This window comes from Diabrotica virgifera, chromosome 5, assembly GCF_917563875.1.
Source record: "Diabrotica virgifera virgifera chromosome 5, PGI_DIABVI_V3a".
In the NCBI taxonomy this organism is placed as follows: domain Eukaryota; kingdom Metazoa; phylum Arthropoda; class Insecta; order Coleoptera; family Chrysomelidae; genus Diabrotica; species Diabrotica virgifera.
The window spans coordinates 3,810,406-3,834,199 of NC_065447.1; the positions used below are offsets into that span (position 1 = coordinate 3,810,406).

Here is a 23,794-nt window from a genome sequence, read left to right on the forward strand (position 1 = left end):
CAATTTTGATGATTTTTCAAATTTACCTCTCTGTATCTTTGGTCGCTGTAAATATTTCCTTTTAAAAATTTTACTGTGTCATCTTTGAAGTAGGTAGATAACAATGAAATTTGTCCAAAATGTTTAAAAAGATTAAAAAAGGAGTTGTTAATTTATTAACATTTTGTCATCATATTTCGTTAGTTTCATGTTTAATTAAAAAAGTTGAGTGACAAACTTTTTAGTTTATAATTTTAACCAACACAACAATAAAATATAGTTTATGAAGAAGTTTTTTGGAAAATTTTAAGTCAAAATATATAATAGGAAAAAAGTTATGTTACTTCATATACAAGCGGCACAACCCAAAAAACGCTTATATTTCGAGATCCTTACCACGGTGTGGTGAATGGCTAATTTTTATCATACTTTATGACTTTGATATCAAAAATCGTTTTTTTGCTCTGCTTAAGAATTTTGCATTTTGCGGTTGAGTCATTCTTCTTCTGAAGCGGCGAATTTGTCCTCAAACAACTTCTTGGGCCTTTTCTATATATGCTTAGAGTTATAAGTTTTATAGTGGGAAGAAAGGTCAAGAACAGATTAATAATAGCATAGGAATGTTAAAATCATAATAAATTGTATGAATAAAAAATATATATAGATAGAAAAGTAAGCCTAACTTTTGTTTGTATTGTATCCCTATGAGCAGTCGAGAATCTGGTCAAGTTTGGAGCGCTGTAAAACCTATATAAATAAATATAATTAAACAACTTTATAGTGGATACTGTTCGCTGAAAAACCCTCTACAAAATTGCTAAAATGTTATTTTATTTTAAAATGCACTGAAGAAAAGTTATAAGATCCAAAAGAAAACTTGTTAAAAAAAATTTACATATTTTTGGTTATATCTTTTTTGTTGGTCACTTGACAATAAAAAGTAATAGAAACAAAATTGTGGAAAATTTAATTTTCTACATTTTATGTTTAATTAGATTTTCCGTAGGGTTGGTAGTTTACGAGATATAGCGCGAAACCCCTTTGCACCCCATTTCCAAGATGGCGACCGGGGGACAAGGATGACGACCCCAAAAACTTGAACTTAAGCTTCTACTGATCCCCCCTACACATTAAAGAAATAAAATTGACTCCTCTAAGAAATGCAAGGTACGGCCTAAAAAATGTAACATTTTAATGGACTATGTCATAATACTACAGTTGAATATGTAATACTTTTCGTCTTAAATTCATGCTGATATTTCTTGTCTTTAACTGTGAATCAGCAGGCCTATCATCATTTTCCAATAATATTTTTATTCAGCCTACTTGTTCCGCACTCGTTAAATCCATAAGCTATCATCACGTGTCGAAGACACGCTGAAGTAGTGAACAATACTTATTTTACAGCACAAAAATAATGTACATAATTATATAAGGAAATTATGTACACTCAGTTCCGTTTAATTAGCTGTTGGATATGTCGTCGTAGTCTGATTCACAGACAAGCAACAAACAAAAAAAAACACCTGTATGATTATGTAGTATTAAAGAAATTATAGAAAACGGCAAAGAAATGAAAGTGTTCCCGAGTAAAATGGTTGCAAATCTCAAGAAGATGGTCTGCTTGAATTTTGCCTTAAGGCAAACTCAGGCTAGTTTATGATTCATATCACTATTATTGTTGTAGTAATATTAAATGTCATGTCAGTTGTAGTATTATTATCTTTAATGTTGGTTGGTGAAGTTCTGAACTAAATGTTTTCAATTTGTTACTCGGATAAAACGTGGATAAAATGTGTCTGCCTCTTTATTACTGATATGTATTATAATAATAGATTAATTTATTTATAAGAAAAGAAAACTACATATGTTTTCCAGTTGTAGACTTTTTTTTTAGATAAACTTACTACAAGTGTACCTTTTAACGTTAAAAATACAAATATTTTCATTTGAAAGCTGTATAATTATCACAACAAACAATCATTATTAAACAATCTTTATTTAAACAAAAAAAAATTTTTTTTATTATAATAAATAAATTAATTTATTATAACAAAACAAAAGCAACTTTGATATTTAATAATGCGTTAGTTAGATGGCTCTACTCAAGTTACTAGGGAACAAAAAAGAATGAAGAAAATTGCTCCATGGGAAGCCGAGAAAATGCATTTTTTTAACGTATACCGATTTTGAACTTTGAGACTACATTTTTTCCAACCTAATATTTGATTTAAATTTTGATATTTTTGGCAATTTTCACTCGTAATATCGATAGTTTTTATTATAATAATATATATGTTATGAGTATTTTAAAGATATGAAAATCGGTGTGGAGAAAGAGGACCGAAATAAAAAGGTGATAGTTCGAAAATTATGATCCCATTGTTTATATCTTTGCCGTATGTGCCGGTCAACTTTGACCGGTTGTATTTCAGGAACCACTCATCACAATTAAAAGTTTTTTCTTTTAGAAGAAGTGTCCTGCCGCTTTTTTTCCAATACCGTTTTCATGATTTAATTTAATTTATTATTTCCCAAGATATTCTATTTGTTTATAAGCCAAAAAATTGTTTATAATTTTAAAATATTTCTGAGGCCGCTTAAATAGTCCAATTTCAATTCTGTAAAGTATATTAGATAGGTACGGTGTCTTTTTATACAAAAATCATAGTTATTCTTATGTATGTCTTATGTATGTAATTTTTCATTAACAATTAAATTGTTGCTAAACTGTTCATTCAATTTCCATCGGCTTCTGGAATTATAATCTATACGAAAAGAGCTTTTATATTACCACGTTATTTAATTATTGATCAACAATTACTTATCTAAAATTTTAGTTGAAAATTAAAGATTCTGTTGGAAAAACCCGCATTTTCCGGGGAAAATTTTCGTCGAAGTAAATCGGGAAAAACACGTCTCTATGCAGAATTTAATTACGCTGAATTTTTATTTGGGTGTTTTTGGTGTAAAGTCAAAATCTTTGGAGTTATAGAGCAAAAATTGAAAAAAAACATGTTTTCAGGCGCCATTTTGTTTATAAAAAAAGTAGCACACTATCTGCGGACTTTGCACACCTATATATTATTAATATATAATATATACAATCATCGAGCAATAAAATTGCTGGTAAATAACTTTTTCCAAAATGGCTTATTCTCCGATAATTAATCTGCTCAGACTATAACATGCTTTTTGCAAGAGAAAGACAATAGAAAAATACAGAAGATTAATCATGCACTATGTATCTTGGCAAATGCACTAGTATAGACGCCAAAAGTGAAGAAAGAAGAAGAAGATACACTATGTATCCGTCAAAACGTAAAATCCATCTGTCAAATTGATAAATATCAACACAAACTAATGGAAGAGGAGGTGCCTGGTGAAGGTATCGCCCTATTCACCCAAGATGTAGAACCAACACCTCAATTCTACGTCGAACAAATTGTAGAAAACAAACTATGCTTCGAAGAAGCTTCTAGATGCTTAACTACTTTGGGAAAGGATGAGAGCGCTGTAAGATTCGCCTATTTAATGCTTTCAGCTATAGACAAGAAGCTGACAGACGTATCAGTGATAGTAAATTTCAGCCATTTACAATTTGTGGATGTGAGCGGAAACTATTTGACTACAGAAGCACTGCAAGTATTAACACAACTGCCCTTCTTGATTTACATTAGAGCTTCCAACAACAAGGTAGAATCTGCATGTTTTAGTACCATGCACTACCTACAAGTACTCATTTTGAACAAAAATTTTGTCAGGGAAACTGGTGATATATCGCAACCAATACTTGAGACGTTGGAACTAGCCGATAACTATATCTACACCGTACAATTTGATCCAGATCGTTTGGAAAACCTCAAGGAACTGGTACTAAGTTCAAATCATCTGTTGGACACCACCGGAATTTACCCAAAGAATCTGGAAAGACTATTTATGGGCAAAAACAAGATAAGCAGGATAAATACCGATTTAACTCTTTTGAAGTACTTGAAGTACCTACATTTAAGGGATAATAACATAAGAAAGCTGTCGGGTTTCACCGAAGTGTTGGAAAACCTTTCTTACCTTAATTTGAGGGGCAATAAGATCAATAAATTAAGACAGTTGAGGAAATTAAAGTGTTTGCCGAAGTTGGAGACATTAATTGTATTGGACAATCCATTTTATAGGAAGGACCGTGTTGGTAGTGAATATAGAGGAGAGATAACAGGTAAATGTTGCTTTCTTACTCTCTCTTTCTTGTTGTTTCCCCATTACTGCATTACAATCCCTGGGGATTATAGCTAATGCCATGGTGTTCAAAATCCTATTCTGGGGTGAGATGGATTATTCTTCTATGTCATGTCATTCTTCTATGTACAGCTTGTTGTGACTCTTTACCATTTCTTCCTGTCTTTGCACTGAACTTTCCAATCTTTAACATTCATTGTTCTTATATCTTCTTCTACATCATCCAGCCATCTTCTTCTAGCCCTTCCTCTACAACAGGGCTATAGTGATGTCCAGTTAGTTATCCTTCTCAGCATATCTGAGTGTGGAAGTCTCTGTTTTTATATATGTCCTGTCAATTCTAAGCGAAGAGATTTTATGTATATGACTATATTTTCTCCCTTTAATTCTTCTTCAATTTCGGCATTTGTTTTCATTCATCTTTCTTCCTCTCTTGTTACATTGGGGTCAGTATCATTCTCATTATTTTTCTTTCGAATTTCAGAAGGCTATCTTCCTCTTTCTTGTTAATCGTCGTTGTTTCCATCCCACATGTAAAGATGGGTCTTATGGGTGTTCCCGAAAATAGTGCGTTCCTTTAAGGTGTGGATATAATAGACAATTTAGAACAAAAAAGTCCTATAACATTTTTTCCTAAAGTTAACCGTTTCGAAAAAAAAATTACATTGTTCTCCATAGGAGTGAATTTTTATTTTCATTAATTTAAACGAGCTGGCAACATGGCTTAGAAGAACCTGTGACTGGAAATTTAATCAATGGAACCCCTTGTTTATTTACTATTTGAGGTGTGAATTAGGGTTATTGACACCCCTAGATGTACGTGCCTACCTGCCAAATAATTATTTTATGAATCTTTTCTGTGGTGTTCTTTAGACTCACTGTTAGCATATGCAGAGCCGTGCGGTACATATTTTCAATATGATGCAATTCTTCGAAATGCCGCCCCTTAATAGTTATTTATGATATAAGTGTTCAAAGTACAATTTTAAGGCACGCATGTGAAAGTTTGCAGAATGAGCGAAGCGAATTCTGCAATTCACATGAGTGCCTTAAAAATTTACTTTTTAACACGTACATATATCATAAAATATTTTTTCTACAAACGTCTTATATATCAACAATTATAATTTATTCATTCTCAAATACAGGACAATACCTACAAAAACTTTTACTTAAACTTGACTGACATTCAATTTTTATATTTTTCTTGACATTACATCAAAACTGCCTATAATTTCAATACCAATACTTTAGTTTTTTTCTATAAACGTGTTAAAAATGCAATAATACAGTTTAAATTAAATTTTAAAAAACCTTTTAAACCACATTTTTCAAATTCCACAAGTTGTACTATGAATATTAATGTTAATAAATGAAATATAAATATTTTGACGTTTCACAATTTGACAATTCACTTTTAACTGCAGTGCCTTAAAATTTTTAAAGCACTGGTGCTTTAAAGTAGCATTTTTAACTTGAAATGAGTGCTATTTTTTTAGTTTTGTTTGTCTTATGGATAGGTCTGGATCCCGCGTATGAAAAAAAAGTTGATTAATAGCAAGCTGAAAACTTGTTAATAGTTTAAGTGTGTCTAGTCGGACAAACTTTGTTATATGGGAACACTGGAACAGGGGAAGTTTTAATTGTGGAACAGGTTAAAAATTTGGAACGGTCAGACCACGAAAACGGCACATTTATTTTGTCCGACAGAACAGACTTAAACTCTCTGAACAGAAATTAAACTCTCATGCAAAAATCAGACTGCTATTTATCACCAAATGGGCGTTTTAATGAGTGGAACATGTAGAATATGTGAAATGACAGGAGACAAATAGCAGTCTGATTTTTGCATGAGAGTTTAATCTCTGTTTGGAGAGTTTAAGTCTGTTCTGTCGGACAAAATAAATGTGTCGTTTTCGTGGTCTGACGGTTCCAAATTTTTAACCTGTTCCACAATTAAAACTGCCCCTGTTCCGGTGTTCCCATATATCAAAGTTTATCCGACTAGACACCCTTAAGCTATTAACAAATTTTCAGCTTGCTATTAATCAACTTTTTTTTCATACGCGGGATCCAGACCTAGGAGCTTCGTAAATAGTTTTTAATAATTTTTAATTTTGAAAAACTTCTTTCCTCACTAGCTACGAGACAGGGAGTGTTAATAAAATTCTTAGCGATACAACTACATTTGGGCACAGTATAAAGAGGGAACCTCTATATACTGTGATTTGGGTATACAGAAATACTTAGTTCAAAACTTCTAAAGGTTTAATGGACTATATTTATTATCATTTGGGATATACCACGCAATTCTTATTTGAGTGTTTGATTATTTATTTCCCTCAATTTAAAAATATTATCAAAAATTTATTTATTTATGAATTTCTAGAAGAGGAAATATAGATGAAAAAATTCATTTTAAATTTATCTTCTTCTGACGCTTTATTATTGACGCTTTTTTCTCCTGGCTCGAATTTCATTTTCCGGTGGAAATTCGGAGCTTATATCAAGATTTTCTGCAATTTTATTAGAAGTAATTGTAATTTTCGTTTGGTCATAGCCAGATTGTTGTAACTTTTAATTTTTCTTTTATTGTTTCTGGCAACCTTTTTACCCAATCTGACAAATTTATAATTATATGTTGCAACATCTTCGAGGCTGAATTTATATGAAATAAAATATCATGCCAAAGAACTCCGCATATAAATTTATAATTTTTAATGTTTTTTGCTAATCCTCGTGCTTTGACTTAAGTTTCTGTATCTTTGTTGACTTCTTCTATTATTTTGAATAATGCATCATATATCACAAAATTGAAATCAAGGATTTTCATGCATCTATTCGACTTGGCCATCTAGTATCGATTAACAGTTTTAGAGTTAGTTGTGAAACATGTTTTATCAGAACTTCCCAACGCTTTGTAGAACCAGAAAAAAGTGTAAAATTCTTGTATAATACAAAAAACGTTGTTGTTTCTGTAGAAGACGCTTTCACTTTTAAAAGTAAGTTTACAGAGTGGCATGCGTCACGCTTTAAACTCGAGTGATACACTCCATCGGATATTTTCAAATATTCTATTTTGCACACCCTTTCTTATTCCTATGATTATTTTGATGTATTTTCATTTTACTGATTATGCCGCCTGATGCGACTGCCTCACCGCATCATAGCACCGCACGCTCCTGAGCATGTCTTAATTTTTCTGAGATTCCAAGATGCTCTAGCTCTTTATGAATATTACGTGCATTTCTGTTGTATTCTCTCAATGTTTGAATTATTGATTGTAGATAATTTATTACTTTGAAATAATTTTTGGTCTGTTTTAGCCACTTTGACCGACCTGACGGTAAGAACCGAAATGGACGAAGCAACCGCAAGGCCTCAAGTGGATACGATTCGGGTCCGTATTTTGGCAATTTTGCCGAACTTGATCAGGCTAAACAAAGACTTCGTCAGTCTAGAAGAAACTGAAGTAGTGGAATCGACGAGGCAAAGCTTGTTAGATGAAATATACGGGGAAGAAAGCAGTGAGGATGACACTGATATTGCTAGTACGACTGATTATACTACAGACTTTACAGATACTGATGTGGAGATTGCCGATACTAGAAAATATGGCACGGAAGAAGGTACCGATGTTAAACTAGAATCGAAAACTGTGGAATTTTTGGGTGTTAAAGATTAACAATAAAGTCATTTGGTATTTAGTTTTTATTTGATGAAATTAATACTATACGTAGTAAATAAATGGATTTAGATCTCTCAAATAGAGAAAAAGAAACAGAACAAATTGGGCAATATTCAGAGACGTCCTTAACTATAATTTCCAAATTGCATTTGCAGGAAGAGTAGGTACTAGAATTTTCACTCGTAGCAAGCAGGATTGCAAGAATCTAAAGGAAGAAGTAAACAAGAAGTGTACTTCCATACATATACCAGGAAGGAAGAAGTGAAGAAAAAGGTAGTGATAAAGGCTGCACCAGGAATTCATAAATGAGACTTAGAAATCAGGGTAAGAAAGGACATTCTTACCTGATATAAGTACCTAAAAGCAGTTAAGAAGATTAACGGATTCCAAAATATCCGAGGAGCATGAAATGAGTCCAAGAAAGACACTGTCTCTACTTAAAGGCAACTAAATAAAACAAAATAAAATTCTGCAATTGCGGAGAAGAGCATGCAGCAAACTATTTAATGTGTATAAAATACACCGAATATTTGGACAATGAAGATGCCAAGAATAGTAGGAATAAACCAGTTCCAAAACTAGTATTGCCATCCCATCCATCAGTCTACAAGACAGCTAATCCTAGAGCATCATGTGCACAAACTCCAAATGCACAAAAACACACGAACTAGGCTCAGCCAAGGTCTTCATCAGCAACATCAAGAAATTAAACAAAATGGTCAACGTAAACAAGATGCTTCAACTACTGGGAGGGGTGAAAGAGGAACTTTTTCAAACCAGGTCATCAAAGCCGTAGAATATGAAAAGTTCTTCAATGACGACTAAACAACTGCAGAGCTATACTGCAATCAAAGACAACAGGATGATCGTCGAAAATTGTTTCATACTCCAAGCTGTAGAGATAAAACGAACGATTATGAGCATTAATTGGTGAATTTTTGAACCCAGCACAGCCTTATGAAGAGCAAATGCCTGGAGATTTGGTAATTTTTTCATGGCATTCTTAAGGTGCAAAAAACGGTTTTCCTCTCTTCTTCTTCTTCTTCTTCCTCCTTCTTCGGATGCCTCCTCATCAGATCCATTTTTTCCTTGGCCTTCCTATACTCATACTCCTTCGGCCGTTTGGTGATCTGTCTTGTGCTATCTTTACCAGTCTTCCTTCTCCCATTCTGCTGATATGGCTATACCATTCTTTTTTTTTCTGTTCAGTGTCCAGTCATTTCTTCTTCTTCTAAGGGTGCCTGTCCGTTCCGAACGTTGGCGATCATTCTGGCTATGATGACTTTGTTAGTTGCTATACGGAATAGTTGAGTTGAGGTCTTTCTATACCATGCTCTCAGGTTAGCAAGCCAGGATATTCTTCTTCGTCCTGGGGTCCTTTTTCCTTCAATTTTACCTTGTAAAATGCACTGGAGTAGCTGGTATCTGCCTTGATTTCTCATTATATGCCCTAAGTACTGCAGCTTACGGCCCTTCACGATGTTGACTAAATCTGCGGTTGTGTTCATCCTCCGTAGTACTTCTTCATTGGTGACTTTGTCTGTCCATGGTATTTTCAGGATCCTTCTGTACAGCCATAGCTCAAAAGCTTGAAGTTTCGATAGAGTTTCCGCCTTCAAGGTCCACGTTTCTACTCCGTATAAAAGCACTGAGTACACGTAACATTTAAGGAGCCTTATCTTTGTTTTTAGAGTGATGTCATGGCTCTTGAACACAGAGCTCATAGTCAAGAATGCACTTTTTGCCTTTCCGATGCGACATTTAATCTCTTGAGTATTGTCCCACGACTCATAGATTATAGTGCCCAAATAGTTGTATTGTGAGACACGTTCAATTCTCATTTGGTTCACATACAGATTTACGCCAGTTATGTTTTGCTTGCTGATGATCATTAGCTTGGTTTTGCTGGTGTTTATATCTAGTCCATATGTTCTACTGGTCTCAGTTATTTTATTCATTAAGTTTTGCAGCCCTTCTATGGTATTGGAAAACACTATTGTATCATCTGCATATCGCAGGTTACTGAGCTTGACTCCATTTATTGAGATGCCTTCATCAATATCTTTTAGAGCCTCTTCAAAAATGTGCTCTGAGTACAGATTGAATATCAGCGGTGAAATTAAGCATCCCTGTCTCACTCCCCTTAAGATTTTGATCTGATCTGTATATTCTCCATCTATTCGGAGCACTGCTGATTGATTCCAATACAGGTTAGCTATTATTTTCAGGTCTCTTCCGTCAATCCCTGTCCTCTTCAGCACTTCCATCATTTGTTCATGTCGGACTCTATCAAAAGCCTTTTTGTAGTCAATCAGGCATGCAAAAACATCACAACTGACATCTCTACATTTCTGAAACAATACCTGCACACTAAATAAAGCCTCCCTTGTACCAACGGCGTTCACAAATCCAAACTGATTGGGCGCAATTTGTTCTTCGCATTTTCGGTAAATTCTATTATGGATGACTTTTAAAAACAGCTTGAGAAGATGGCTCATTAGGCTTATGGTCCTATAGTCTTCACAAACTTTTGCTCATGGTTTTTTGGGCAACAGTACAAACTCAGATTTGAGCCACTCTGCTGGTATTTTTCCTGCCTTATATATGTCATTAAATATTTCAGTTATTATTTTTATTTGTGCTCCATCTAATAGCTTTAGCAGTTCTGCAGGTATTTCATCAAGTCCCGGTGCCTTTCCATCCTTCATTTGTCTGATGGCTGTGGTTACTTCTTCCGGTAGGATTTCGGGACCTGAATTATCTTCAATGGTGGGTTCTTTTCCTGCTCTAAGGTCGTGGAAAAGTTTCCCCAAGTATTCTTCCCATACTTTCTTTTTATCTTCTTTGGTTATGGCAAGATTGCCTTCATCATCTGTTATTTTTCCGCTGCTGCGTTTTCGGAACTTCCCAGCTATTTCCTTCACCTTTCGATGGACATTGAAATTGTCATATCGACTCTGATACTCCTCTATTTCTTGACATTGTTCTGTTTTTTGACATTTCTTGACATTGTTCCAGTCATTTATGTTCTTTATATTACAGCTTTCTTCTTCTTCTGAAGAAGAAAGCATGCCGAACGACTGGAATTGCGATCTAATAACACAAATCCCTAAAAAAGGGGACAAGACGAAATGCACTAACTACAGGGGAATCACGCTATTAAATACAATGTACAAAATATTAACTAATTTGATCAGACAAAGAATAGAAAAAGAAACGAGAACAAAAATAGGTGAATACCAACATGGATTCAGAGAAGGTAAGTCAACAATAATAGATGCAATACACATTGTGTCGCAAATCGTCGAAAAAAGTTACGAGCACGGAATAGATCTACATATACTTTTTATTGACTACAAGCAAGCCTTTGACAGTGTAATAAGGGAGGAGCTAATTAAGGATATGAATCAACTAGGCATTCAAGAAAAACTAGTAAGTCTCACGAGTCTCACGAAAATGACGATAGGAAGAGAAAGGAAGGCCCGTCAGATGAAGTACAAATGGAGGTAGGTGTCAGACAGGGAGACTCCCTGTCAACAACATTATTTAACATTGCCATAGAGGGGGCAGTAAGAGCAGCCAAAATTATGGGAACGATTATCGAATCTTCAGCCCAACTGATAGTGGTAGGGGAGCAAAGTATGCTAAATGTGCAGTCACTCGAGCGCTTTGGGGACCTATTGGGTTGTGAAGAGTAGGTCCTAAAACCAAAAAAAGTTAAGTAACGTTTTCCATTTTAGTGGGCGCTTGCCATTTTTTAATTTAACTTTTTATTTCCAACAATCGTTTTATCCGATTATAACGCTATCTATGCATAATTCGAAAAAATGTTTCGAATAAAAGTTACTTATTTTTTCGTAAGGAATTTAATAATGCAATAATAAATGGGAGCTCCTATTTAAGATTTTAAAATAACCCCCACCCCACCTCCGTGGGGGTTCGTGTTTGGTGCCATTCGATAGATTTTTCAAAAATATTAAATAAGTGTATTTTACAGTTTTTCGATTTGATGTTCATTTCGCGAAATATTGCGGGATTCGTATTTAAAATATTAAATTTACCCCCACCCCTCTCCGTGGGAAGTCGTGTTTGGTATCATTCGATAGATTTTTAAAAAATATTTATCACATATTTTTTAGTTTTTCGATCTGTCATTCATTTCGCGAAATATTCGCTTTTTTCTTGTGAAACTTTGGGACTCACCCATTTCCTTACGCCCGGTTCAAATCGTCAGATTTTTGAAATATACACCCTTTTGCATGTACTTAACTTACCTTATCTTAATCTGACAATTTCGAGTTTTTTTAAGGATAGATTTTTTTTTTCGGCCCCCCCTTAACGAACTCCCCTGTGTTAAGAGCCAATATATGGTAGAGGTACATCTGCAAGGTACATGGTTTCTCCCAATATGATAATCTGACGCGCTCGAGTACCTGCAAAAATCCCCGCTTGGGCTCCCCTACGATAGCGTATGCAGACGATATTGCACTGGTTACTAGAGATTTAAAAACCACGCAGAATATAATATTAATACTAGATAAAGAAGCAAAGAAGAGAGGGCTAGTAATAAACCAAAGCAAAACGAAATACCTCAAGTGTTCAAGAGAGAATACGAACATCGAGAAAGAAATTAAGCTTGGTGCATATACATTTGAAAGAGTACACCGTTTCAAATACTTGTGGGAGTGATGGTGAATGGCAGAAATGATAGAACGGATGAAATAAATGAACGCATCCTACTGGGTAATAAAACCTACTGGAACTACCAAAAATTCTTGAAAGAAAAGCACATTAGTAAGACAACCAAATTAAAAATTTACAAGACTGCAATCAGGCCAGTGATCACCTATGGTGCAGAGAAGATGTGCCTAACACAAAAATCTTAGAGAGAATTAGAAATTAGAAATCTTAGAGAGAAAGATAATTCGACGAATAATGGGACCGGTGAGGATAAGTGTAGGCGAATTTAGAAGATTAACCAATGAAGAAATTAAAGAAGTCATCCAGGGTGAAGACATAATCAAGTTCGTGAAGGCGAAAAGGCTCAGGTGGCTGGGACACACAGAAAGAGCTAACCCAGACTCTACGCTAAAGCGAATAACTGGCTGGAGACCAACAACAAAGAGACCGAAGGGACAATACAATACAATACGAAGGGAAGACCCAAAACAAGATGGAGAGATCAAGTCTTATAGTCTGGGCTGATTACCGGAGAATATGCCATTTTTGGGAAAAGTAATTTACCAGCAATTTTATTGCTGGAATCGAATTATAAGATCCTATATATTAATAATATAGGTATGCAAAGTCCTCAGATAGTGTGCTACTTTTTTTATAAACAAAATGGCGCACGAAAATCGTGTTTTTTTCAATTATTGCTCTATAACTCCGAAGATTTTAACTTTACAACAAAAATACTCGAATAAAAATTCACCGTGATTAAATTCTGCATAGAGACGCGTTTTTCCCGATCTGCTCCGACGAAAATTTTCCTCGGAAAATGCGGGTTTTCCCAACAAAATCTTTAATTTTCAAATAAAGTTTTAGATAAGTAATTATCTACCAATAATAAAATAATTTGGTGACTTAAAAGCCTTTTTGGTTTAGATTATAGTTACAGAAGCTGACGAAAATTAAACGAATATTTTAGCAACAATTCAATTGTTAATTAATAATTTACGGTCGCAATAATAACCAAAATAATTATGATACACTGATCATGCTTTGAAATCTTATAAAGATGAGATGTCTATTTAATATTTTGTCGACAAAATATGAATTTTTATTTTTTTGCATAATCTTTAAATGTTTTAAAAAAAATAGTTATAAACAAATTAACGTTTCTCAGAAAGTTTTTATTATATTATAATTTTAAAAAATAGCTAAAATGCGCATTTTAAATATCTTTAAAATGAATGCTTTAAAACTTTTTTGCAACCATTTGTAAAAAAGTTATGAAATAGCAAAGTAAACATACGATTACTACTGTGTTTATATATTTTTTTAATTCTTTCAAAGCGTAGAAGTGAGTTTAAAGTACAAGTTAATTATTTACAAAAAAATATCGATCTGAGTTTAATGGTTATATATTAATTAAAGATTATAAATATATTTTTTTTGTAATTTACACGCGCGAAAGTAGAATAACACAGTACTGTAGCTAAAATTTTCACTCTGAGCGACGACCAGCCGCGTGATGTACACTTTTAATAAATAATGCATGCTGCGTGTCAGTCGCTTCGAGTGAACATTTTAGCTCCGACTCTGTATCAGGCCTACGTTTGCGCTAAAAATTACAAAAAAAAGTATTTTTAATCTTCGATTAAAATATAACCATTGCACTAATTTTTGACATTCTTTGTGAGTAATTAGGTTGTACCATAGACTCACTTTTAAGCTTTGAAACAATTAAAACAAATTATAAACAACGGAGCTTTCGTATATTTACTTTGCTGCTTCATAACTTTTTTGCAAATGGTTGGAAAATTTTTTTAAAGCATTCATTTTCAAGACCTATGAAATACGCATTTTAAGTATTTTTTTAAATTGGAATATAATAAACAATTTCTGAGAAATGTTAATTTGTTTATAACAATTTTTTTAAACATTTAAAGATTATGCAAAATATGCATTTGTCAACAAAATATTAAATAGGCATCACACCTTTATAATCTGTATAAGTTTGATCAATGTCTCATGATTATTTTGGTTGTTAATGCGACTGTAAATTGTTAATTAACAATTGAATTGTTGCTAAAATGTTCGTTTCATTTTTACCGGCTTCTGAATTTATAATCTATAACAAGAAAGCTTTTATTTCACCAAGCTATATAATTATTGATAAATAATTACTGGCCCAAAAAATTTATTTGAAAATTCGAGATTTTGTTGGGAAAACCCACATTTTCCGAGGAAAATTTTCGTCGGAGCAAATCGGGAAAAACATGCAGAATTAAATTGGGGTGAATTTTTATTTGAGTGTTTTTGGTGTAAAGTTAAAATCTTCGGAGTTATAGGGCAATAATTGAAAAAAATACGATTTGTCGGCGCCATTTTGTTTATAAAAAAAGTAGCACACTATATGCGGACTTTGGATACCTATATTAATAATATATAGGATCTTATAATTCGATTCCAGCAATAAAATTGCTGGTAAATAACCTTTCTTTGTACTTTACTAATTAGACCAGCGTATTATAACTATTTTTTTTTCAAAATTTAAAGATTATGCAAAAAAAAGAAAAATTTATATTTTGTCGATAAAATATTAAATAAGCATCTCATCTTTATAATCTTTATAAGTTTGATCAATGTATCATGATTATTTTGGTTATTATTGCGATCGTAATTTGTTAATTAACAATTGAATTGTTGCTAAAATATTCGTTTAATTTTCACCGGCTTCTGGAATTACAATCTATACCAAGAAAGCTTTGATGTCACTAAGTTATTTAATTATTGATTAATAATTACTTACCTAAAACTTTATTTGAAAATTAGAGTTTTTGTTAGGAAAACCCGCATTTTCCGAGGAAAATTTTCGTCGGAGCAAATGGTGAAAAACATATCTCTATGCAGAATTTAATTGCGGTGAATTTTTATTAAGGTGTTTTAGTTGTAAAGTTAAAATCTTCGGAGTTATAGAGCAATAATTGAAAAAAATACGACTTTTCGGCGCCATTTTGTTTATTAAAAAAGTAGCACACTATCTGCGGACTTTGCATACCTATATTATTAATATATAGGATCTTATAATTCGATTCCAGCAATAAAATTGCTGGTAAATAACTTTTCCATGAATTTTGCTAATTAGCCCAGAGTATTAGGAGACATAAAGAAGCTGAAAAATCTACAATTGGAAGGAGCGCTGTAAGGACCGGAAAGAATGGAGGAAAATTGTAGACAGGGCCAAGTCACACACGCTGCTATAATAATAAAAAACAACAGCGGACTGATTCTCCGCAATAAATGAATCAGAAGGGCGGCAAAAACTCCGCCAAGAGTGAATAAGCCATGATGAGGAATATTACAGCTTTGCCTGAGGTCTGTGCTACGTTGTCTGTCCCATAATGATTTTCCTGTGATATCTCAGACTATTTTCATTTCACATGTTTCCATCAGTCTTTTTGTCCTTGTGGTAGCAGGTCTTGTTTCCGCAGTGCAAGTCATAAGTGGCCTAACTATTGTCCTATAAATCTTGGCCTTTGTTTCTGTCCGTAGATGTGTGTTGCGCCAGATAGTGTGTTTAAGACATCCTGCTATTCTGTTGGCTTTGTTTATTTGTTGGGCAACTTCCGCTTCTGTCTCCATAACTGTGCATTAGTACCCCCAGATAGCTGATACATTTTTCTTGCTGGATTATTTTGCTGTCCACTTCCAGCTTGCACCTTATTGGATCTTTAGAGATTACCACACTTTGTGTTTTATTTGGTTATATTATCATGTTGAACTTTCTTACTGTTCTTGCTGTTTTTCTTGAAATTTTATTGTATCAAATCAATATCTTCGGGTAAAATGAGCGCATTATTATGAAAGTACATAAAACGGCTTTAATCTGAGATGTGCCAAATTAAATTTTACCAAATAGTTTATGCAAAATTAACGACTGAAGTTGAGAGACTGTAAACTTTTCGCCATTCTTAATTTTTGAAATAACTTTTGTAAACATTATTTTTTATTAAAAAAGCATTATATGTATAATATTAAGTTGTTTCGAGATGTGTTAAACTGTTAATAAAAATTCTTAAATTCATATAAAATTTGCAGGACCAGAACTTTTTATTAGATAGAGATCTAATAATTCTAAACGGATTCTCCTTTTGCTCAAAAAATTTTTTAATCCCTTATTATTTATTACTTTGAAGTAGGGGCCACTTATACGTTATAAATTAAGATACATGGTGGATCTTGATTATACCAAATATCATGGAAACGTTTTAAAAATTAAAACTTATTATATAAGTTTTACGCCAATTTATTTATTATATAAGTCCGTAAGGTCCTTTTCGTTAAATAAATAACTTATAATCTATAAAATGTAAATACAAACACTTACTAGAGTTTTTCTTCAAGATCTTTAAAAAACTGAACTTTCTACTCATACTTCAGTCAATATTCGCCCAAGAAATTGACATTAACACTAGGACATGGCGCAAGAACCGCAAAGACCGTCCGGACATCTTATAAAATAACACATTAAAAATGTTAGCTAATATCTTGAATCAATATTACACATGATTTTCGGAACAAACTGTCAACGACACTGACTAATTTCTACTGCAAATGATTGTGCAAATATTAGGAGAAAACACAACCGTACGCTAAGCTGCATGTATACTTCTCTATTCGATTCACATTAAAATGCGTTAGATAAATGTTTATGTGTGTAGTTTCTCCATAAAAATGTTAATTATATTATCGATGAGATGGCGATTGACAAATATAGTATTTATTAGCGGCCTTTTCAACAAAATGGACATATTTTGGAAAGAGAATGAAACAAATAATACGATCAAATAATACATATTTTTCATCGTAAATAAAAAGAAAAAATCGTAATAAAAGGTATCCCAAAATTCGCGAAAGATTTGAATTTGGCGCCACTTATGCAGTAAAGTGTTACCAACAAGAAAACAAAAACAGTTTGACAGCTGACAGCTTAGGGTTAGTAAAAATGGAACGTTACACGGGAGAACAAGTTGTTGAACAATATTTTATGTTGAATTTTATCTAACTTATATGTACTACAATCACAATAAAAATGCACTAGAAATAAACAAACCAAGACACTTGAATGTTACGAGGAGCGCTCCCAAATCATGATTTACAATGTATATTGTATATACCTACCTACTGTTGTATAATTTTTTTGGGAAAATTTTAGAAAATAAATTTATATCAGAGACCACGAAATTATAGATTTTCATCGCCCTGTATATGACCAAAAATTGTAATAGGATAATTTAGTTAGTAATCAGTGTTTTCGCGGAAAAGTGAAATCGTTAAGAAGGTGGTTTTCCTAATGGGTTTGTGAACGGACTTAAACAATGGTGCGGTCAGATTAGACAATACAGTTTATTTCGCTTTGCAATGGACAATAAGACATTTTATAAAAAATTCGAAGAAGGTTAAGCGGTAAACAAATTGATTGAGTTTAGAATGTAAGGCTTTTTGTTTAGCATTTTGAAACAACGAAAGTAATTTGATGTCTCCCGGAATTTAACAAATTGGAAAGTTGTATACAAATTAAATTGGTTCTTAAGAAATGATAATATGGGTGTAGTGGGTAGAAAGGATGTTTTGTGATTGGTGGAAAATGATGGATGGAAGGGATGAGAGTGTTGAGTCTGATTTTGAGGAGAGAAAAAATAGGCACTGTGTACCCAGGCAACCAAGTGACGTCATATAACGTTGAGGAAACGTCAGTTTTTGGTTGAAAATAACACGTGTTTGAACAGTACGTCAAATAGACGTCTTTTGTAGGTAATTTTAAATACGTAAGATTAATGACGTTAAAATTACGTTTAAAAAACGTTTTAACTTTAGACAGCCTAAGTCTGACGTCACAAAATTGGGAGGAGCTTGCTTGTTTGTATTGACTCCAAACAATTTCGTTTAGGTATAGGTAACGCTAAATGTTTATAAGAAATTTCTCATTTATTGTTTACGCGGTTTGTGTCTTGTGTGATAAAATAATACTTTTCATTTATATATTTAGTTAATGAAAGGTATAAATTAAGAGATTTTTATGCGTTTTTGCTCAGTGAGTTAGTTTAATGCAGTAATTCTTCTTGACAACTATCTGAGGTTATGTTAGTTTGTTTTTAATTAAGCGTTAAATTAAGATATAAAGTATGCTGGATAATTTGTCAATAAATTATTTATTAGTTTCATATTTTTTGTTTTTTTTTATATTTATGTTTCATATTTTTAGTTGTTTCAGATTTGACACAGTCAGTACGTATATATATTGGATAGATGGAAGTAGGTATATATAACTAGTGAAAATTCTATAATGTGAGGGCTGGTACAACCAATGTTGCTTCTAGCCTAGTGCACAAGCGATCTTAAACAAGTGGTAGCACTTATACCTTCGACACATGGGACGTAGACCTATAGGTTTCATGTTATGTATCTATTATCCTATTTTGAAACATCTGAAAGAGGTCACTTTTTGAAAGTATTAAAGACGTGATTTTACCGACGTGAAAAAAACGTAGATACGATTACGTTTTAAAATCGTCACAATTATGACGTCAAATCGATGAGACAAATACACGTGATTTTCAACGTCAGTACTACGTCATAGAAACACGTCAATTGGTCATTTTTATGACGTGTTATCTACGTTATAAAAACGTCGTTTGGTTGCCTGGGTAATGAACATCTGGAGAGCAGTCCAGTTTTTAAAAAATGAGAAGTCAGTGTAAAGTGGTGAAGTTGGCCTTTGCGAGCAGAATCAAGTTGAAACGAAATCATTGACCGAGTTGGGAAGTTAATTTTCCTGGGACCAAGGAAGATTCCTGTTTCTGTCTAGAACGAGTAGCCCATTGGTATCTATTTGCACAAGATATCGAGCAGAAAGAAAACTGAGTCGAGAATTCGAGCGAGTCCTGTTTGTTTGTGAAGCAGTTTGGACGAGAGGGACCTTTCGCAACATCCTAAGAGTACGTGTGGGAGAATCGAGGACGTCGCAATCAGGGAAAAGAAGTAGAAAAGAAACAAAAAGGTTAGTCAAATTATTTGTGAAACGGAGAGAGTTTGTTTATATCCACACCATATTTGCTTAATTTTTGTACTGAACAGTTCTAAAACATAATTAGTCATTCAAAATTTTAAAGAAGAGATAAGCAATCAATTCAAAAGGAGAAAAGTAAATTTTATCAAATTTTGTAAGAATAGATAACGAATTATTTACATAATTTTTTTTGTTAAAACAGGGGAGATATCAGAATTAATTTATTAAAGGAGAAATAGTTGCAGCAAATCTAAATTTTTAGCATATTTTTTTAAAATCTTATGTTTATGGTATATTGGATAAATAAATAATATTTTTAACATTTATATGACATTGAGTGTGTTTAATTTCTCTGTTTTGTCCTGGAGAAGTAAGCAACTAGAGATACCAGAAGCCACAAACCAAAGGTAAATCATCATCAACTAGCCTATATTTGTCCACTGCTGAACGTAGGCCTCCCGTAAAAATTTCCACCTATTTCTATCTTGAGCTTCTTGCATCCAATTTGTGGTGATGCGCTTGATATCATCCGTCCATCTAGTCGGTGGTCGTCCTCTGCTTCGATATGCCTCCTGCCTTGGTCGCCATTCCAGAATCTTTTTGGTCCATCTGTCATCCGTCAGTCTGGCAACATGTCCTGCCCAAGCCCATTTAGCCATGGCTATTCTTTCAACTGCCTCCGTGACTCCTGTTCTTCTTCTTATTTCTAGGTTTGGTACTTTATCTCTGATGGTAATACCTAACATTGATCTTTCCATAGCGCCTTGTGTAACTCTTATTTTATTTATTGTTCTTTTTGTCAGAGTTAGTGTTTCTGCACCATATGTAAGAACCGGCAAAACACACTGGTCAAAAACCTTTCTTTTTAAACAAACTGGAATATTAGACTTGAAAATGTTATTTAATCTACCGAAGGCAGCCCATGTGAGACCTATCCTTCTTTGTATTTCAGTTGTCTGGTTATCTCGGCCTAAGCGAATCTCATGCCCTAGATATTTGTAAGCTATTACTTGGTCGATGCTATGACTCTCAATCTGAATTTTATCGCTGACTACAAGGTTGGTCATAAATTTTGTCTTTGAGGTGTTAATTTTAAGACCAATTGTTTTTGACACTTTATAGAGCGTGTGCAGCATTTTTGTAGCTTTATCAACTCTATTATCAATTAGAGATATTAAAACGATGTCATCGGCAAATCTTAGGTGGTTCAGATCCTCCCCGTTTATATTGATTCCCATATTATCCTCTCCTTCCATTTGCTTGAACATATATTCAAGAACAGCTGTAAACAATTTCGGGGAGATAGTATCACCCTGTCTAATTCCACGTTCTATTCTAAATTTCTTGGTATCTTCATGAAGTCGAACACAAGCTGTACCAGTTTCGTAGATACTTTTAATCAAGGCGATATATCGGTAGTCAATGCGGCAGTCCGCCAATGCTCGAAGAATTTTATGATGATCTATAGTATCGAACGCCTTTTCATAATCCACGAATATAAGAAAGATAGGCTTGTTATACTCTGTGCACTTTTCTATTAGCGTTTTTATAACTTGTAGATGATCGTTTGTTCCGTATCTGGAGCGGAACCCAGCCTGTTCACAAGGTTGGTAACTATCCAGTTTGTTCACAAGCCGTTTTGTTATTATCTTCATGAATAGTTTGTATGTATGGGAGAGCAAACTAATAGGTCTGTAGTTCTTCAGATCTGAAATGTCACCTTTTTTATGCATTATGGTTATTATTGCATTATGCCACTGAGAGGGGGTTACGCCTCTTTTCAAACAAACATTGAACATCTTTTTCAACACATTTATTAACGTTTCTCCTCCTTCTTTGATGTGTTCAATGACTATCCCATCTTCTCCAGGTGATTTATTGTTTTTCATCTCCGAGAGAGCTGATTTTATTTCCTCTGTTGTGATATCTGGGATGTCTTCTGAGCCTACATTTTGAACTTTTGGTATTTGACTTTGATCAGGATCAGTAAAATAGCCCTGAGAATAAAGTTTATTAGAAAATTTAATTTAAGTTTGGTTTTGTTTTACATAAGCAATAATTACAATAATTAAGTAATTAATTAAATTACGAATTTGCTCATCAATCTCATAAAAAAGAGAAATACAGAGCATGACAATACATTGTAAATCCCAAATCATCATTTACAAAGTTTTTGATTCGGGAGTGCTCCTTGTAACATTCAACATGATGTCTTGGTTTATTTGTTTCTAGTACCTACATCTTTATTGTAATTTTAGTATAAGCAACTGTAAAAAGAGCAATTGAAAAATTGAAGGAGACTGGATCAATTCGTGACACTAAACATACTGGTCGTCCAAAAACAAAACACTCAAATGTCAATATCGAAGCAGTGCGTGAGAAAAGGGTTGGTGAAAGTCCAGGACATCAATTCGACATCGTGGACAAGAATTACAAATTTCAAGAGGGTTTCTGCAACGCATACTCACTGAAGATCTGCATCTCCATGCTTCCAAAGTTCAATTGACAAAAGAACTGAAGCCTGCTGATCATACGCAGCAAAGAGAATTCGTTGAATGGATTATTAAACATCAGTAAGTGGATGCTGATTATTCAGCGTCCATCTGGATGTCTTTGTTAATCGCCAAACTTGAAGCATTTAGGGTTTTAGGAACCCACATGTGACCATGGAAAAAAATTGGGCATCATTGGACCATACTTCTTTGAAAATGAGGCTGGTCAAGAAGTCACTGTTACTGCGGCTCAATATATGCTCATTTTTGTTATTGCGCATTTTTTGGCATACAATTAAGAATTTTATATTCACCATTGGCGTGCATACGGGTATAAACATTTTAGATATATCCCGTATGCACGCCAATGATGAATATAAAATTCTTAATTGTATGCCAAAAAATGCGCAACAACTACCTCTTAAAATCTACCAAATTTCATTTGCATATCACAAACCGTTTTAGAGCAATAAATAACTCGTCAGTTTGTAAGAACAATTTCAACACCCCCTATATCGGAAACGAAGCATTTGCGGGCATACGTTTATAAAGCAAACTGTCATTATTTTATCATGCAGAATTACCCCTTAAAGATTGCCGTACTGATTTAAAAACACCCTGTATTGACGAAAATCGGGGGTAGTTGTTAAAGTGCCTAACTTTTTTATTATCCAACATAAGCGAATGAATCACAAAACAGAATGTTAAGAAAACCTGAGGCTATAGTTGGGTTTTAATTTCAGTATTTTATGAAAGCTAGAACATTTCACAGGGTGTTCCAAAGTTTGAGAAAAAAAACACAGTTTGATTCGTACACCCTGTATACAATGACAATGTACCTGTCTAGCAACAAAATTATTACAGCGATATTGATAAAGAATAAGGCTATAATACACTCACCGGCACAAAAAACCGTTACCCCAAAAAATGGGTCATTTTTAATGTCTTGTATTTCCTAAAGCTGATGTCCGATTTAAGTAATTTTTTTAATATGTTGTAGCCTTATGCTTCAACAATATCGCTGTAATAATATTGTTGCTAGACAGGTACATTGCCATTGTATACAGGGCCATATAAGGTCATATAAGAATATAAAATTCTTAATTGTATGCCAAAAAATGCGCAATAACTACCTCTTAAAATCTACCAAATTTCATTTGCATATCACAAACCGTTTTAGAGCAATAAATAAATCGTCAGTTTGTAAGAACAATTTCAACACCCCCTATCTCGGAAACAAAGCATTTGCAAGCATACGTTTATAAAGCAAACTGTCATTATTTTATCATGCAGAATTACCCCTTAAAGTTTGCCGTACTTATTTAAAAACACCCTATATTGACGAAAAACAGGGGTAGTTGTTTAAGTGCCTAACTTTTTTATTATCCAACATAAGCGAATGAATCAAAAAACAGAATGTTAAGAAAACCTGAAGCTATAGTTGGGTTTTAATTTCAGTATTTAATAAAAGCTAGAACATTCCACAGGGTGTTTCAAAGTTTGAGAAAAAAACACCGTTTGATTCGTACACCCTGTATACAATGACAATGTACCTCTCTAGCAAAAATATTATTACAGCGATATTGTTAAAGAATAAGGCTATAACATATTAAAAGAATTACTTAAATCGGACATCAGGTTTAGGAAATACAAGACATTAAA

At 33.4% G+C, this 23,794-nt stretch overlaps 2 protein-coding genes across 4 annotated transcripts in view; one reads left to right on the forward strand and one right to left on the reverse strand.

Moving 5' to 3' along the window:
* Nucleotides 1–23,794, reverse strand: part of LOC114335056 (uncharacterized) — a 241,060-nt gene that overhangs the window by 67,642 nt on the left and 149,624 nt on the right. The window contains exon 1 of one of the 3 annotated variants that reach the window (XM_050651221.1): nt 16,959–17,195. The exons of the other annotated variants lie outside the window; for them this stretch is intronic. Within the exon in view, the coding sequence (XP_050507178.1) occupies nt 16,959–17,004 (46 nt within the window). The 5' untranslated portion in view covers nt 17,005–17,195. Of the gene's footprint in view, nt 1–16,958; nt 17,196–23,794 lie in introns of those variants that run through there. 3 annotated transcript variants of the gene reach the window in all.
* On the forward strand, nt 3,309–7,922 carry LOC114335058 (leucine-rich repeat-containing protein 23-like). Its single transcript, XM_028285214.2, has 2 exons — nt 3,309–4,195; nt 7,542–7,922. Exons 1-2 carry the CDS (start codon nt 3,343–3,345, stop codon nt 7,898–7,900), a joined length of 1,212 nt encoding a protein of 403 aa, XP_028141015.2. The 5' UTR covers nt 3,309–3,342; the 3' UTR covers nt 7,901–7,922.